Source organism: Trematomus bernacchii, unplaced genomic scaffold (assembly GCF_902827165.1).
Source record: "Trematomus bernacchii unplaced genomic scaffold, fTreBer1.1, whole genome shotgun sequence".
Lineage (NCBI taxonomy): Eukaryota > Metazoa > Chordata > Actinopteri > Perciformes > Nototheniidae > Trematomus > Trematomus bernacchii.
The window spans coordinates 717,535-735,970 of NW_022987821.1; the positions used below are offsets into that span (position 1 = coordinate 717,535).

Below are 18,436 nucleotides of genomic sequence, written 5' to 3' on the forward strand. Positions count from 1 at the left end.
CTTCCTTTATAACCTCCTTTAGCTTAGGAACCACTGGACCTCCCTAACCTAAAGGAGAGGAGAAAATGCTGCCCCACAATGCCTTGCGGCCGCAGCATTTGCCGTCACACAACAGTCGGCCGTTCACGGAAACAACCGATTATGAACGAGAAATGATATCATGAAAGTTACGGTGCTTATTAAGCATTTTAAAACATATGTGGTAAGTTGCCAAAGTGCTTTGTTTTGAACGTTCATCAGTATTATAATCAAAAAGAGAAATGTGAACGTTAGTTTTTACTAAAATGATCAAATAAAGTCAACATTTCACAGTCTTTACTGAGCTGTGTGGGGTTTGTTCAACTTTTAAAATATGTTTGAATGGTGATATACACAGTGATAGATGTTCAGGACTAACGTTTATAATAAATACATTTGTATTGATTTTAAGATCTTTTCATACACTCATACGTATTGGGATCATTTGTATTAATGTGGACCGGAGGGAGAGGGTGACGAGCATAAGTTTCACTTTCCTTTTTTATTTCAATTCCAACTTTGGTCATGAAGAATATGTTTCTCTGTTGTCCCCGTTCATAACGCATAAAACAACAGCATCAGAGCACGGTGCAGAGTCTCTAGATGAGTTTACAGTAGTCCCTCGTTCTTATTAAACATCCATGTTGTAGTCCGCTGTATAGAAAACTGTAGTTTCCATAGTTTCCCCACAGCAGCAGACGCACATTTATGACCTCCGCTGGCGCATCATAAACACGTCGGATAGTGAAAGTGCAGTCGGATTCTCTAAAGTACCGCAGTCTCTTCTCCTAAATCCTTTTGAATTCTCCTATCCACTATCCCTTAACCCCGTGACGTTTCACTCCGAGGTCAAGGAATAGACGATAGGGTTAGAACTTAGGAGCTGTCTTTTTGGAGTATTCGACCGCAACCCTAATGTCATTTTAAAGGCTTCAGAAGGGGAATAAATAAAACCAAGCTGTCAGTAAGGAAGTCAGAAAGCCTTTATTTGATCTCCAGGGAAAAGAAAGGGAAAAGGGAGTGAAGCTATGTGACAGGAGTTAAATAAATCCGTTCAAGTGGACGCCCTCAGATTTTTTAAATCAATATATTTGTTGTTCCTCCAGGGCCAAGCTGGAGAAAATGCCGTCCATCCCTGAAGAGCCAGAAGTGCTGGAGAGTGAAGTGGAGAAGAGGAGCATGCCGGACTTTGTTAAACCTCTGGCTGATGCCGAGGTGATTGAAGGCAAAGAGGCGCTGCTGAAGTGCAAAGTGTCTGGTCTGCCCTACCCAACCATCGCCTGGTACCACAACGGCAAGCGCATCGAGAGCAGCGAGGAACGCAAGATGAGCCAGCGTAAGCAAAAAAAGCCAAATAGCAAAGTTCATTTTTCCGGGGAAAAGTTGGTAAATAATAAAGTGTGTGTGTGTGTGTTCTTCAGACAGGGATGTCCACAGTATGGTCCTTCGGAGCGCTTGTCACGCTCATGGGGGCGTCTATAAGGCGGTCATCTCCAACAAATTGGGAAAAGCAGCCTGCTATGCACATCTATACGTCACAGGTGCACAGGGAGGGGCTTACGTTGTGACACCACAGTCAAGAGATTTCAATATGTGCTATATTATATGAATTGTATTTATCATTTGAAAACAGATATTGTTCCTGACCCCCCTGATGGCCCCCCAGTGATAGAGGCTATAACAGGAAAAACAATAAGCCTCAGCTGGAAGAGGCCAAAGAGGCTGGACCCTTCTTATGGTAGGTTTATTAGTTTCTAGGATACCAATATCTTTTATCTGCAATCTTGCGAAATATCTTCACCCAAAACATTTGAAAGAAAAATTACTTTACATAAAACGCTTGCGGGGAAATCTATGTATAGCATGCCCCAGATGCCTTCTGTTTTTAAGAACTTTGGGATTTTATAAGTCATCCGCACATAGTTTTAAAACAAACCGCTTTTCTTCAGATGCCGGCTCCTTGCTCTATGTGGTGCAGCAGCAGCCTCTGGGCTCCATCCAGTGGTCTGTCGTGGCTTCCAACCTGAGGGAGACCAACTACACCGTCACCTCGCTGTCCAAAGGAGTCCGCTACGCTTTCAGAATCCTCACCTCCACTGGGAAGACATTGAGCAAACCATCAGCTTCCACTGACCTGGTCCAGCTGCTGGACAGAGGTGACAACCATGAGAAGTTGCCGTAACAGATACAACATAAACATACATTTGCCCATGCATCATCTGAGGTTGTGATGTTTTGCTTTCATAACATGTTTCCTTTTACAATCTTTTCCCCCTGTAGGACCCTATTTGAGAAAAGCCCCAATTATCCTGGACAAACCGGACATTGTTTATATGGTCGAGAACCAACCTGCAAGCCTCACCATCACACTGAACCACGTGCATGCAGTTGTCACCTGGAAAAGGTTAGTCCGTCTAACCCTAGCAGTTAGAGTTATTTGTACAAAAGTCATACACTTGTCTGCAAGAGAATGCAATACTACAACTAAAGGTGTGCACACGCTAAACAGGAAAAGTCTCTCAGCAGCCAGAGCACATCCTTGGTTTTCTCCCTTTTATCATCAGGGACTATTTTATAAATTGCGATATAACTTGCTTATCTTAACCTCTTCAGATGAAATTACAAATAATGAAATCTTTCTTGGAGGGAAGCCTAGTTCTCTGTCTGCAGGGTTTTTGCTACCTGCTGCTAAAGAACGGTTGATTGCTCGTGTGTAGCCCTCTAATATCTTGCCTGTTTCCTAGGAGGGGGGTGGTCTTGGTCAACAGACCGGGGATGTACGAGATGAGCATGCCAGACGACGATCAACATACCCTGAAGCTTCAGCGAGTCCGCAGCACAGACATCGGGCAGCTGGTGGTCACGGCCAGCAACCAGTTTGGCAGCGACCTGTGCACGCTTCAGCTGGTGATGGCAGGTCGGTTTAGTTCAGGGAGAAGCACACATGACACATCTTTCATTTCTGATTACATTCAAAGGACTTACCGCTTACTCCTGGCAGTAGATAATGACAACAAATGGCAGATGTGTGTAACTTAATTTGAGCTTCAGCTTTCACAAATCTAAATAAAGCTTCTCTTAAAATGACTTTGGCAGAACCCTCATGGGGTTTTTGCATCTATTTAGATTACTGGGACCAAAAGAACATCATGAGAATATATAGTATTTCTAGTATAGTATGAAGTGGTATTTGAGTGAAGTTACTTTCAACTAATAATCCATAATGTTTTAGACAGATTTTCATATCTGTCTGAACCTGTTTGACTTGTTTATCTTCCGTAGTTGCTCCCAAGTTTGAAACCATCATGGAAGATGTGGACGTGCACATTGGGGAGACTTCACGCTTTGCTGTTGAAGTTGAAGGCAAACCAGACCCAGATATCATGTGGTATAAGGTAACAATTGCTTAATATCAGATAAGACTGTTTCCTTTATATTGGCTGTGGTACTGAAATGAGTTAATCTGAAACCGTATTGTTCTTGTTTGCAGGATGATGTGCTTCTCTCTGAGAGCAACCACTTCACATTTGTGTACGATGACCCAGAATATTCCCTAGTTGCCCTAAACGCCCGCCCCGAACACTCCGGTGTTTACACGTGCACTGCAAAGAACTTAGCTGGCTCCAACTCCTGCAAAGCAGAACTCACGGTCCATACAGGTCTGCAAACACACTTTTCACAAGACAAATTTATCATAGTAAAATTGCAGAAATGCTGTGCGAGTAAAAATATAAATAAAAATACTGATTCATTCTCAATCAGTTTTGTTTTTAAAATCATTCAAATAGGTTGACCCAAAGGCCTTTTCCTCCAGTTTCTGTTGATCTTTAACATTCAGTTTAGATTATATCCATTTGCCGATGCAGCACACAGCAATATAAGCTGGTTGCTGTTGGAAATTGCACCGCTAAATCCACACCATATGGGCGGGACCACCAGGTGTTTAGAGACTACAATATGAAACCATCTGTCACTATGCTGGCACACACACACACACACACACACACACACACACACACACACACACACACACACACACACACACACACACACACACACACACACACACACACACGTAATGATGGTGGCTATGTTGATGCTCCCTGCAGAGCGGAAAGAAGCAGCGGAGCCAATGGAGGACGAGGGAACCATTCTGAGGAAGATGAGGCGCTTGACGGATTACTATGATATCCACAAAGAGATAGGGAGGTGAGTGTGTGTATGGCTGGCCACACACTCATGCCATCACCCTTCACACTAAATGAAATACACTAAGGGTCGGGCTGTGGGGGGGGCGGGGAGGCGCACCTGCTTAACAAGGGTTGACAGGAACGAGAGATGAGTCACCCGTCTGAGTGCAGCGAATAGATTAGCCGACTGATAAAACATTTTGGTGGAGACGGGCATTAAGTGAGAACTGTAGAGCATTGGGAATGACAGTGGGGGGCAAATGGGAAAATCTTTTGTCCAACAGATGGTGTGGGAGGGCAGTAAACTCAAAATATAATTTCTTCTCACAAACACTACAGAAACACACTCATAAAGAATGAAAGTTAATAATAAGATGGCAAAGAATATTTCATTATTTAATTTGTGGAAAGGGGCAAAACTACCAATCGTTAATAGTTTGTATTGATTTTTACATTTTCCAAATAGAAAATACCAGCAATAACTCAGTACCATGTACAGAGTATTTGCATGATTGGAATCCACACACAGCATTCATCGTCCCAAGAGCATTATGCTGTGTTCACACCGGACGCGATGCGACTATTCGCTTCGCTCTAATCGCTCCTATCGCATCGCTCTAAACGCTGGAGGTTCACCGCGGCTGCCAGCTGTGTTTACTCGCATCATTCAAACAAGACGCGCTGGCTCGGGAGCTACAACTACAACAAATGAACATATTTTACCGTGATTAAATTGTAATACACGTTTCTAAATGATGCCGAAGTAACAACATACTGATACCGGTTAGTAACAACCATGAATTAATGCTTTGACAAGTCTGCAGACAAGACGGCAGGCGAAAAACCTTTTAAAATGCTTGTTTTCTGAATGAAGATCGGGTCAACCAGGCTAAGCTAACGTTGTATATGCTCATTCCACACTCATAACAACGGCCTACAGACATAAATAAGCAGCGACTGTATTCACCATGACACAGACAGTCTGTGGTTTGTACTTGTTTAACTTTTGTCCAGTTTCTGAACGGATATGAGGAGCTGTGAGCTCTGTGTGCTAACTGCTAACAGCTAACGGCTGATGTTGTGTGGTTGAACGTCAGTGACGGCGGCTGAGATCCTCACCGCTGATTGGCTTCCGCGAGAACGCGTCATGTGAATTTGACGCTCGAGTTGAAAAAATTGAACTCTCGCGTTTAATGCGGCACCGTTCAATCGCCTCAATCGTGTGATTCGCGCCGCGTCCACCGCTTCATGCACGCCGTCGGAGCGAATTCGCGTCTGTCCACGTCTCTGCATTGACTTTACATGTAATCGCGCCGCCCCCAAACGTCGCATCGCGTCCGGTGTGAACACAGCATTAAAAGATAATTGAGTAAGCTGAGGGATTGTATTGTTCATGTACAACACCATTGTTTAATACTCTAAGATTCAGAGGTTTCTCCCAATTTCTACCAAAAATATGAGTTATCCAACCTATACAGTATCTCAACTTTTCTTAAGTCACAACATCAGATATCAGAGATGTCCACTTTTGAACAGAAAGATGTCATCCCCAACCCCTTTTTCATTATAGTCATCGCTAAAATGAATAGAACTTGGTGACCTTCAAAAACCCATGAAAGTGGACTGGGGAGTTGTTGCCCTATGAAAACACGTATTCCTTCACCAAGATAAGGTTGGAAAATGAAGAAACAATATCGTAAAGAAATTGTTGACTGTTTTAATAGCGCACATTCTTTTGACTCATTTGCGGATTCTCTGTCCCCATTCTTAAAAAGCTCTTTTTCTAGGTTGAAAGGCTAGTGAGTGACATTTGAGCTGACATGATTTTGCCCAGACACTGTTCACAAAGGTCAAGAATGTATTTCCAAGCTGTAATAGTTATATTTTTTGATCTATGCCCTATAATAAGGTCACTGTAGTACACTTACTTACTTTCTGGTGTGACTGTCAAATAGAAAAACAACTAGTTCATGTTAGGTAATATTTTAAACCCACTTCCTGATGCAGGGGTGCCTTCTCCTATGTGAAGAGGGTGGTTCAGAAAAAGGGAAAGGCGGACTTCGCTGCCAAGATCATTTCTGCGGGAGGAAAGAGGAAGGCCTTGGCCCTCGGAGAAATGCAGCTGCTGTCCGAGCTGGACAACGAGAGGATTCTCTGCTACCACGACGCCTTTGAGAAGAAGAGCGTGGTGGTGCTCATCACAGAGTTGTATCCTTTCAGTGTCAGTTCTTAATCTATGGTAGGAATGACATACTTTATCATGCCGTTTCTATTCTCTATTATCCCTTCACACGTGTGCAAACTTGTTCATAACTCTATAGCAGTGTCAAAAAGTACATTGCTAAGTACAAGCATTCATCCTTATGTCTCCTGCAGTCCCCCGGAGGCATGAATGAAGCGCAGCAGAGCTCTTTCTCTCTGACTCATCGAGTGGAATTAGCAAGAGATAGCATGCGTGGGAGTTTTGCTCATTTATAATTCATTGCTCGTGGACTGTGCATTCGAGTCACACCTCTTGTCTCTTTTCCTCAACTGCTTTGTGTGAAGATGTCACGAGGAGTTGCTGGAAAGAATTGCCAAAAAAACATCAGTGAAGGAACTGGAGGTTTGTGTGCTTCTGCTCTCTGCATTGCGCTATCATTACGTAACATGACTGTGAAGCTCATGCTCTTATGTTTCAACACAGATCCGCTGGAGTGTGCGGCAAGTGTTGGAAGGTCTTCGTTATCTTCACCAAAAAAGCATCGCCCACCTTGACATAAAGGTCAGTCCATCCCACACTTGGTGCTGCATCAATGTATTTATTTCCGATTTATTTATAACTGTTTCCTGTTCCAGCCAGAAAATATTTTAATGTCAAGCCCCGGGAGTGACCAGATCCGAATTTGTGACTTTGGTAACGCCATAAAACTGGAGCCCTCTGAGGAGTACTACAGCAAATATGGCACGCCAGAATATGTCGCACCAGAGATCGTTAACCAAACTCCAGTCTCCACGGCAACAGACATATGGTGAGCCACCTGTTCTCCAGCACGGAGATGTGAATAACACTGCAGGCTCTACCTTGTTACCTGCAAGGAAATACAATCTCTTTCATGTTGTTCCACTCTGTATTCATCTGTCCTGCTCTCCCACAGGCCCGCTGGTGTCATCACGTACCTCTGGTAGGTTACATACATTTACTTTTTCCTTCTCAAATAACCAAACATGTTCTCATTTGGTGATAATGTGTTTTTGTTGCTTTTTCCAGCCTTACTGGTGTGTCTCCTTTTGCCGGTGAGAACGATAGAGCCACTGCCTTAAACATCCGTAACTATAATGTGGCGTTTGAGGAGAGCATGTTCGCTGACCTCTGCAAAGAAGCAAAGGGATTTGTCATCAAGCTTTTGGTGGCAGACAGACTGTAAGCATATTTGACTTTTTCCTTACATGAACATATGTAAATATATATCATTTTGAACAACAATTCTTTTCACTCTAAACTCATATTCCTCATATATATGTATTTTCTCTTCTAGGAGGCCAAGTGCTGTCGAGTGCCTTCGTCATCCTTGGTTTAAGGTGAGTTGTCATTTAGAAAGTTTACCACCCGGCCTCTAAACTATATGTGTTATAAGATATTCTTTCAAAGAAGGTCAAGGATTGTGTTTTTGTCTTGCAGTCAGCCACGGACAAGAGCATCAACACATCCATGCTAAAGCAAGTTTTGTCAAGAAGGAAATGGCAGGTAAGCCAATCAAAATGTATTTCATTTGTGGAATAATCTTTAAAGTAGGAATTTAGTATTGTACTACTGTTTTGGTGTCGTTTGTACAAAATAGGGAAATGCAGATACTATCTCACGATGTCCTCTATTGTGTTTTTCAGCGTTCCCTTATCAGCTACAAATCCAAGATGGTGATGCGTTCGATCCCAGAGCTGTTGAATGAATCATCCAACCACGTCTCCATTGCTGTGGCGCGGCACTTAAAAGAAGGCACCCCACCCCCCTCCTCTTCCTCCGACTCCGATGCAGATGTGGACGAGCTTCCCTTCATTCCTATGCCGCTCTCTATGGCCTTTTCTGGTTCCAGGGTCTCTCTCAACGAGATCCCGGGGGACGAAGATGGTACTGCGTGGCCAAGTGTTGCCGCCGATGGCCCGAGGAATAAGGACAACATGGAGGTGGAAGGTACGAGAGAAGAGGCTTACAAAAGCAGGAAAGATGAAGAGGAAACCCCTGATGAGGAAAAAATGGAACAGACGAAAAGAGAGAGCCTGAAAAAAGAATCAAGTGTGGAGATGGACGAACCGCAGACAAAATCCAGGCGGGCAACCATGAGGAGAGGGAGCTCTGCTGACTCAGCACTGCTTCTCCACATTGACCCAGAAGAGGGAAATGCAAAACAGGATTCAGAAGAAAGTAACAAGAGCCTGAAAAAGGCTGTTTCCATGGAACTACCCAATCGGAGCCCCAGCCCCGGGGGGACCAAGTTAAGCCAGGAGGATTACGCCTTGAAACTGGAACTGATGAGGCAGCGGTTGCTCAGGGGAGGAAACGCGGACAAGAAGATGAGCGGCCTGCGAGGGCCTTTGTTTGAAACGCTGGGCATGGAAGATGAGAGGCGGACGGGGTCTCTCGATAGGAACGTGAGGAGATCCAGAGCGGGGCCATCAACTCTCATCAGAGCCGCCTCTTCAGAGACTACTACAGAGGACACGCCAAAGACCAAAGTTTTCCGTAAGAGCGCCTCCTTCAGCCAGGGGGATTCTGAGCCCATGCCCCTGCACCGCCGGTTTGGAGCCCCCTTAGAGATCCCATCCGTTGGCAATGGTAGCATAGAAGGGAAGAAGCTACAGGAGGCAACGTCAATGTCCGCGCTCACAGAACAAACAACGCTGGAGTCTAGATCTGCGACGCCTACAAAAAAGATTTCCTTTATACTCCCAACACCAGGAAGAATGGACCAACGGAACAATGTGAAAGAACGGAAAGATTTGCAAAGTATGAATGAGAAGAACATGGATGAGATTATAGAGAAACGGACCAAAACCCAGTTAGAAAAGCCAGAGGAAGTAGAATCTGATTCGAGATCCCCTTCTGTAATTACTCCTATAATTGTAATAGAGGAGGATGATGATGATGAAGAAGAAGAGAAGAAAGAATATCCCGAGTTGCATATTAATGAAAAAGGTACAAAGGCAGAAGAAAACAAACCATCATCTGCATATGCAAGTGTTTTCCAAGCAGTTGCGGGGCAATCTCACACATCTGAAGAGGCCAAATCCAAACAACACGCTGCTATAAGAGCCACAGAAAGTCCAACATTACCTGAACACCCCGCAGTGTTCGCTAAAGTAGCAACTGCTGATCGATCTCCCAGTGTTATTTCCACATCATCCAGCCCTGATCTCTCTGCTGCCCGCCAGCCTGTGCTCAGAACAGACATCAAAGACATCGACTCAGAGGAGGTCTTTGAAGCGAGGTTTAAGAAGCGGGAGTCCTCTTTGACCCGTGGCCTTCGGAAACTGACCAGAAATAAATCAGAGGAGAAATCCCCCGTGCTAAACCGGAAGGAGGGCGAGGCGGGGGAAGAGGTTTACAGGCCGGGGGCAAGGGGGGCACCTGTTGAAATGGTGCCCAAAGGACTTCAGGAGAAATCCAAATCGGTTCAAGATTTAAGAGAAGACGATAAGGAAACAGGCCTCAGTTTGATCGGGAGGTTTTCCTTGCGGGCCAAGAGGTCATCGTCCGTTGATAAGAAGGCTGAGAAACCAAAGGAGGAAAAGCCTCAGGAAGTGCAGGAAGCGGCTGTGAGCAAGAGGGTTTCATGGGCCGTCGGTCGCAGTAAGTCCCTGGATACAAAGAAGGATGAGAGAAAAGCTGACGAGTCTTCGGTTTCTGCTATGAGGCGCAAGTTTGAGTCCAAAGTAGCAGGAATCTCGGCCAAAATAAGGACCCAATCAGAGGAGAGGAAGGACGCTGGGGGAAGTCAGAAAGAGCTGGTGCAAAAGGATTTGAAGAAAGTCAATGACTCCCCGGTCCTGGCAATGCGACATAGGTTCGAGAACCAAGTGGCAGGAATCTCCTCGAAAATCCGCAGTCAGTCTGAGGAGAGAAAAGAGGATGAGGAGGGAAAGAAGACGCCGCTGTTCACCCGCCATCGTCATTCCCAATCTGAGGGGCGAGGACTCAAAGGAATGGGCATCCCAGAGAATGAGCTGGCGAAACAGACCGGCTCCACTGCATCCAAGGAATCAATTGAATCCACTTCTAGCGTGCATTCCGAGAAAGCCTCAGAGACGGAAAGGCGGTCACGCTGGGACAGGTGGGGTTTGAGGGGAAAGAAAGACAAAACCCCCTCTCAAACTGACCTGCCTTCATCCGTCCCCAAGGAGGAGGGTTTGTCAAAAAGCCAGCAGTTCAGCCGCTCCGCTTCGGATTTCGCTCCAGTGTTCCACATCAAACTGAAGGACCACATCTTATTGGAGGGGGAACCTGTCACTCTTACCTGCCTACCAGCTGGAAGTCCACCTCCGGAAATCACATGGACCATAGGTATCTGACTGAAATCCTTCCAAAAGATTCAGTTTTGTGCTTTTATAAAGTAGCTGCTATTCAGTCGCTTCAATTCTCTGTGTTTTCCAGATCGGAAACCGCTGGTGCTGGATGACAGAATCAACCTGATGTCCCACCCAGATGGAAGGCAGCTGCTCATGATCCCAAAGTCCAGTCGGAGGGACGCTGGAGTTTATGAATGTGTAGCTACCAACCCCATAGCTGCCATCACCACCTCCTGCACACTGTCCATCGCTTGTAAGTATCCTATTTAGACTATAATTATATCATCACCCACAGAATAACCATTAGGATATCAAATTCAAATTCAAACCAGCATTTTTGTATTCGTTCTACACTATGGAGACATGCTAGGCATTCACAATAACATGGTGTGAGTAATTGTTAAGCTAGTAATAATTGTGTGGGTGAAGTATTCCTTGATCGTTGTTATTGAATAGAATGAGGTTACTGGCAGCTGGGAAATGGAAAACCGTATTCATTAACCTCAATGGCAAATGATCACATGGAGCGAGTTCTGTAACCAGAGGCACAGCTGCTCTATTGCCTCTCTTACAGTAATTATCATCATGAGTTGAATTTTACGTAATTGAATTTTAATTGCGGGAAGAATGGTATGAATATTTATACAGTTGGAATAAATATTAATGTCAAGAGATGAACTTTACAGTAGATTAATTTAATGGATTTTTGTCCCTTCTCGTATCCATCATGTAATAGGGAACAAATTATGCTTCCTGTGATTTTGGAATTATCACACTAAAAACTCCAGTCATGCCTTTGCTGACAGTGTGTGATGAGAACAACAGTGCTTAAATTCATCCCATGGTGCTCACAAAGGCAGCAATAATAATAATGAGACCTTTCAGGCTCCAGTGGAAAATTCATTTCTCAGACGTCTGCTGAAACCCATTGCTTTAGAACTTTATTTGTTATTGCTTTGGACATGTAGTATTTCTAATCTCATCCACTGATGCTATTTGTCTCCCTTTGATAATCTCATCAGCAGTGTGAAAAATACTTCAGACAGCTTATCTCGTCTGAAGAATTGGCTCTATTGTTGATGCCGGTGCACAGGCCTAATGGTAAACACATTTTGAAATGAAGGAATGACCCTATTTGTGTCATGTTTGGTTTGGTGTGACGACAAAACTTTGTCTGGTTCTATTTTTGTACCCTGGGCTCTATAATGAACATCCTGTGTGTGGTATCTCAACATGACATTTTGATGCAAATCAATGTTTAATAAGTGATTGCTTAACAGAATTGTTTTGTAAGCTAATTTATGACATAATTCAAAGTAATATATGTCTTTTCCCACAATTTGAAGGTGTCCCAAAACGTCCAGGGACTCCTGAAGTCCCCCAGACTTACAACAACACTGCCTTGGTGCTCTGGAAGCCGGCCGACACCAAGCCTCCATGCAGCTACACCCTGGAGAGAAAAACAGAAGGTGAGCAATTATTGTCATTTGACAAACCGTAGAAGTTCCCCTAACTACTTTTTAAATGAATAATTAAGCAGCTCATTGAAAAGAAATGTAAAATACGTTGTGAAGGGAAAATGAGTTAGCCCATGAAAGAATAGTGACTGTACCAGTGCTGCTTTCAAAACTGTTGTAGTCATCATAATATCATAATTAAGTGAGTGAATATAAAGTCATACAAACTCTGGAGTAGCAGCCTTGGAGTTTGTGAATATTTATTAAGCTTTTTGGTTTGATGGATTTCAGTCCGGCATGTATTGCCATTTAATCTTTGCCAGGCAGCACTGATGTAGGTACTCACAGAACAATGCGTCACTACCTCATTTCCATTTTAATGCAGGTCTCTTTCAGCGTACCTGCATAACCAATAAGTTACGATGACAGGCGATTACTCAGCAGGCAATCTGAGCATTCACTTGTTTATAAATGCAGAACATTTTACCTTGTGTTTCAATTCAAGCCTTCAGTCTTCATCCATATGCATGTGCAGATATCTATCACTTTGACAACACCGCCATCTGGCGTTCAATTTGTGATCTACAAAAGTTATTTGCTATTCACATCAGGGTTTATTTTCTATATTAACACATATCTATCCCAATCTGCAGGTGATCCCAACTGGCTGACTGTGGCCTCTGGAGTGGTCGACTGCTACTACAATGTCACCGACCTGCCAACAGGGGGCGTGTTTAGGTTCCGCATCGCCTGCATCAACAAAGCAGGACAAGGACCGTACAGCAACTGCTCCCATCCAGTCAGCCTGGACTCAAAAGGTCATTAAAACACACTCAACATGTAAATTACTGCATAGGGTTATGGGAGATTATCCTGCACTGGAACACACTAAAAAGGCCAAAACAGAACTCCTCCTCCACCTTAACCACCATGAAGGTAGAAATCCGTAATATCTATAAACAAACACATTGTAATTCTTGTGCCAATCTGTGTCTGTTCTGACAGCTGGAGGAGCGACGCCTGCTGTCGCCGTTATAAATTCAGTCCCAACTGCACCTGAACCAGTCGTCTCTTCCTCTGTGACTGTGCCTCCACCCAAGCCAGTCCAGAACAGCGCTCCCAGGATAGCCTCCACCATCGCTTCCACGTTCACCTCTCCAAAAGAGGCAATCTCCCCTGTTACATCCCAAACTAAAACAGTGGTCACTCCCACCCCTCTGCCGTCTCTGCCTTCGAACCCTCCACTACAATCTGAAGAAATAAGCTCCTCTCTTCCTTCCTCACCCCCAGTCAAAGCCCCTCCACCCTTTGTTCTCCCCAAACCCCTGAGTCCAGTGAATGTGGTGTCTCCCATGACTCAGAGCCCACCCATGTCACCGCTAACAGCTCTTGTAACACCGCCATCAACACCAACCAAACCAGCCTCTGTGCCCACATACGCCCCCACCACCACCATCACAGCTCGTGTGAACCCCACTCCTGTCTGCTTTAGCCCACAAGTGCTCCAGGCTTCCAGCCTTAGCCCCTTCAGTGAGGGGGCCAGCACTGACACCAGAGGCACCCCATCAGGACGCACTACGCCCTCCACAACTCTACGGCAAGGGGTCCCACAGAAACCATACACCTTCCTGGATGAGAAAGCCAGGTAAGACCGACACTGACCTTTTGGGGGAACATTTATTTTATTTATTTACTGTTTTTGTCTTATCATCAGAGGTGGGAGTAAGTCCTACATGTGCAAGTCATGAGCAAGTCTCAAGTCTTGACCTACAAGTATCAAGCAAGTCAAGTCAAGTCATTGCTCAGGTCAAGCAAGTCAAGTCAAGTCATACGAAATTCTGATGAATAAGCCCAGTTTACGCATTTAAATCAGTTAAAAGACAATGGTTATGAAAATGGATTTAACCCACACTATGATCTTCATTACATACACAGTTAATCATTTGAAATCTAATTTAGACCGATGACAATCATATTAGATTAATATTAACCCTAGAACTGCAGACAATATAGCTAGGACTCAGTCAAAAAGTCTGTTCAAAAAGGCAGAATTCCAGGTAAGAAAATCATATATGGCATTTGCCATTACACATATTTAATTTAAATGTCTGTTAACACTAGAACCGCCAACAGCGTCAGCACCTACATAGATATCATTTTCAAATCATTTAATTTGTTCCTCTTGATAATTTCCTTATAAACTAAGTAGGACGATTTAAAACTCAGTTAATTGGGTTAATTTAGAAATTGCTTCAGTTTATCATCATAACAGATCAAAAAGTTCAGATTCATTTTACAATAAATCAAGGAATGATGCACTTCTACAAACAAACACAACATCATTAAAACATTTAAACAAACTACTAAAAGTAGATGAACTACATTATTCAACAGTTTACAGTAACTTCTGATAATAACACAGGGGAAATAAACGAGGCATCTCTTTTACTTATATCTAGAGATCTCTCTCTACTCATCTTCTCAGACTCTCTATCTCTTGATCTCTACATCGATATCTCGAGCTCTCGTCTCGATCTCCTCTCTCTCTATATATCTTCTCGTATCTCTAGCTCTATCCTTCTCTTCTGATCTCCTATCACTCGCTCTCTCTCTCTCTCCTCTCGCCCTCTCTCTCCTCTCTCTTCTCTCTCTCTCCTCTCTCTTCTCTCTCTCTCCTCTCCTGACAGCCCGTCAGTATCAGGGTTAGGACAAATGAATCCCTTGGCAGGTTTCTAGTGTTCATTTACCGTGTTGTCTTCTCTTTGCAATGCTGTAAATCGATTTGAAACCAGTCTACGTAGCTTAAACTTACACGTTAGCTTCCTAGCTAACACAACACCATCCACGCACCTTTCTCTGTGGGTGTTTTGTGTAGTGACGAATGAAGTGTGATTGTATTTGTGGTCGGTGCACTGATCTTTATGCTGCAGACCCTGCATACCGCTGTTCTCTTCTTATTAGCGTCATCGACAACATAATCCTTGAATCCAAACTTCACTATTTTTGGAGTAACACTAGCCGCTGCCATGTTAACTGACGCTCCTACCGTCTAGTGGGTTGGGTTGCCAGGTTTGCGCGCACGGCGCTATAATCACCCAATCACGTTTTTCGAAAAAACTAAACGTAATATCTCACGACAAAAACAAGCGCAAATATTTAATTTTAAACAGTCAAGTCCTTTCAAGTCATCTGTCTCAAGCTTAAGTCAAGTCTCAAGTCATGAATACCAAGTCAAAGTCAAGTCAAGTCTTTTATCAATGTTAGTCAAGCAAGTCTCAAGTCAAAAAATATGCGACTCGAGTCTGACTCGAGTCAAGTCATGTGACTCGAGTCCCCACCTCTGCTTATCATGCAAACTATAGTACTGTTTTTTTTTTTTTTAACCAGGGGTCGCTTTGGAGTGATCCGAGAGTGCCGCGAGAACGCAACGGGTAAAATCTACATGGCGAAGATTATTTCCTACAGCCAGGAGACCAAGCAGGACATCCTGAAGGAGTACGAGATCCTGAAATCTCTCCACAACGGAAAGGTCATGGCTCTGCACGAAGCCTACGTCACGCCGCGCTACCTGGTGCTGGTGGCGGAGTACTGCACCGGCAAAGAACTGCTGTACAGCCTCATAGACAGGTAGGAGGAAGGGTATAGGAACACAAACTTAAAAACAGTAACTCTGAAGAATTTTACAGTGCAGTCTATTTGGTGACTTGAGCCAACTACTTTAATTCAGGGCTAATTGTACTTTTCTTTTAGTAGAACACATTTTAATAATAGTAGGAGGGTATTTATAGAGCTTATGTTCAGTTATTCCCCAGGGAATTAAAAAAGTATTCACTTTAATTATATGAATACATCCGATCTCAGGAATTGGGAGATGTGGCTTTTATTAATTGACTCTAATTAGTATTTATTTATCCGAGGAAGTTGCTAATTCTTTGCATACTTTTCCTATCTGAGTATTTGATTATTTTTGATCCTCCTCATTGCCTACCACAGGTTTCGTTACTCCGAGGACGACGTGGCGGGTTACCTGGTACAGATCCTCCAGGGAGTGGAGTACCTCCACAACCGCCGCGTCCTCCACCTGGACTTAAAGTCCGACAACATCCTGGTGACCAACCTCAACGTCATCAAGATCGTGGACTTTGGAAGCGCTCAGGGCTTCAACCCGCTCAGCCTCAAACAGCAGGAGTCAGGAGCGGGAACACTGGAGTACATGGGTGAGGACAACGACCTCTACTGACTGATTGAAAATACAGATGCTTTTCATTTTTGTAGTTTAATATATTATCAATCTGATCCCAGCTCCTGAGATGGTAAAAGGGGAAGTGGTTGGTCCCCCTGCAGATATTTGGACTGTTGGAGTTGTCACCCACATCATGTAAGTGAAATGTGAATTTACAATCATAAGACATTGGTTTACAATATTGAAATATAAGTAGATGGCTGGTAGATAATGCATTATCCTTACAATTGAGGAAAAACTGAAGCCATTGTCTGTGTTTACATCCAGGCTTAGTGGTCACCTGCCATTCGAAGATAAAGACCCTCTGCAAGTGGAATCCAAAATCCTATTGGCAAAGTTTGACCCCACAAAACTGTACCCAAATGTGTCCCAAAGTGCCTCCGCCTTTCTCAAGAAGATGTTGAGCAGTTACCCATGGTGAGTGCCAACTAAATTGTCCTTTACACTTCCTGTTGTAAAGAAAATTAAACTATTTAGTGTGTGTTTTTCCAGGGCGCGTTCGACTACACGAGACTGCTTCACCCAGGCCTGGCTACAGGACTCCTACCTGATGAAGCTGAGGAGACAGACTCTCACCTTCACCTCCGGCAGACTCAAAGAGTTCCTGGTGGAGCAACAAAGCCGGCGCTCAGAGGCCGCCACCAAGCACAAGGTGATGCTGCGCACCTACCAGGGCTCCCCCAAATCCCCGGCGCCTGGGACCTCACCGCAAGTTCCCAGCCCCAAGTGAGATGACGGGGGAAATGAAGCACCACACATGAGAGAAGGATCTGTCATAAAACACCTCAGTGAAACATGAAAGATGTCAGACTGAGGTTAAGGCACAGAAAGCTGGATACATCTTAAATATCCAAAGAAAAGACAGGAGTCCTTGTGTTATTTTAGGAGAATTCAACATTCAACGCTAAAGAGATGAGACTTGATGAATTGGTGGAGTCCAGAACTGCTCAGAAAAGGTTAATCCACTAAAAGGACACAGGATGTTCTTCGCTTTCTTCTCATTGATTGCACAATTTCTTAGTCACATTGTGAATTCTGAAAGTACACTGTTTGGTTTAGATGAACATTGGTCTCCAGATCAGCCTGGAACAACCTTGTTTATGTCACTTTTTTAGTAGTCAACAACTCATGTGAATGTACCAAGCTGCTATTTAATTTTTGCATTTACATTTTAAAACTCAAATCCAAAAATATGTTTTTCTTCTCTTGAAATTGTTTACTTTTTCATGTTAATTTATTTGCATGTGTGTGCGTGCGCAAGCATTTTTGATTCACTTTTTTGACTTAGCATCGAGGCAAAAGAATAAAAGTATTAAGGAGTGTCTTTGTGATTGGTGTTAAGATTCACACGGTAAAAATGAACTCTTTTAGGGTGAGCTAGGAGTTTTTGGTACAATTTCTTGTTCTGTGGTTAAAACTCATTTTAAGAAACAACGAAAAGCAGTCTGTAATGTAGATAACATTTTACTTGGAAAAGTCATACACTGGTGAATTGCTGTGTTCCTCAGTATTACCCGTGGTTGGTCAGGTTATTTAAATCGTGATCACCCAGTCAGTGCCTAAATTGGATTAATATCCAAAATATTTATCGTGTAAATGTTTCTCCATTAGTACTAATACACAATTGATGAATTATTTGATCAAAGCAAACATTTGACTGCAATATTTGACTTTACAACATACACAGTACATGCAGTCCTTGTAATAATAGAACGTCTTGTGTATTGCGCTATCACAGTGTTCCTTTTTGTATGAATTTGGATGGTTGAAGATTTGTAAATGTACCAATTTGCGGTGTTTATATGTGGGAAAAGTTGAAGATGTTTTTATGACATAGTATGTAATAAACTATTGATACAATTGGGAATATGAACTTGCTTCTTTCTGTGGAATAGTTTTGGACTCTGCGTTTCCTACTTTATGATGTCAAATATCTGGTGTCTTTGTAAAGTGCATGTATTCTTCTTACACCCAGCATTAAGCTT

The 18,436-nt window shown here is 43.5% G+C and overlaps 1 protein-coding gene across 1 annotated transcript in view; it reads left to right on the forward strand.

Moving 5' to 3' along the window:
• The window catches only part of spega (striated muscle enriched protein kinase a), a 42,758-nt gene extending 24,447 nt beyond the window's left edge, over positions 1 to 18,311 (forward strand). The window contains exons 17-43 of the mRNA XM_034151265.1: positions 1,125 to 1,354; positions 1,440 to 1,559; positions 1,652 to 1,756; positions 1,968 to 2,174; positions 2,299 to 2,422; positions 2,763 to 2,935; positions 3,301 to 3,413; positions 3,509 to 3,677; positions 4,128 to 4,227; positions 6,216 to 6,416; positions 6,756 to 6,813; positions 6,895 to 6,972; positions 7,047 to 7,219; positions 7,346 to 7,372; positions 7,459 to 7,611; positions 7,727 to 7,769; positions 7,870 to 7,935; positions 8,076 to 10,746; positions 10,837 to 11,004; positions 12,098 to 12,220; positions 12,862 to 13,026; positions 13,214 to 13,853; positions 15,596 to 15,835; positions 16,202 to 16,425; positions 16,511 to 16,586; positions 16,719 to 16,868; positions 16,944 to 18,311. Of these exons, the coding sequence (XP_034007156.1) occupies positions 1,125 to 1,354; positions 1,440 to 1,559; positions 1,652 to 1,756; positions 1,968 to 2,174; positions 2,299 to 2,422; positions 2,763 to 2,935; positions 3,301 to 3,413; positions 3,509 to 3,677; positions 4,128 to 4,227; positions 6,216 to 6,416; positions 6,756 to 6,813; positions 6,895 to 6,972; positions 7,047 to 7,219; positions 7,346 to 7,372; positions 7,459 to 7,611; positions 7,727 to 7,769; positions 7,870 to 7,935; positions 8,076 to 10,746; positions 10,837 to 11,004; positions 12,098 to 12,220; positions 12,862 to 13,026; positions 13,214 to 13,853; positions 15,596 to 15,835; positions 16,202 to 16,425; positions 16,511 to 16,586; positions 16,719 to 16,868; positions 16,944 to 17,181 (6,835 nt within the window). The 3' untranslated portion in view covers positions 17,182 to 18,311. The remainder of the gene's footprint in view (positions 1 to 1,124; positions 1,355 to 1,439; positions 1,560 to 1,651; positions 1,757 to 1,967; positions 2,175 to 2,298; positions 2,423 to 2,762; positions 2,936 to 3,300; positions 3,414 to 3,508; positions 3,678 to 4,127; positions 4,228 to 6,215; positions 6,417 to 6,755; positions 6,814 to 6,894; positions 6,973 to 7,046; positions 7,220 to 7,345; positions 7,373 to 7,458; positions 7,612 to 7,726; positions 7,770 to 7,869; positions 7,936 to 8,075; positions 10,747 to 10,836; positions 11,005 to 12,097; positions 12,221 to 12,861; positions 13,027 to 13,213; positions 13,854 to 15,595; positions 15,836 to 16,201; positions 16,426 to 16,510; positions 16,587 to 16,718; positions 16,869 to 16,943) is intronic.
• Positions 18,312 to 18,436: the final 125 nt, after the last annotated feature.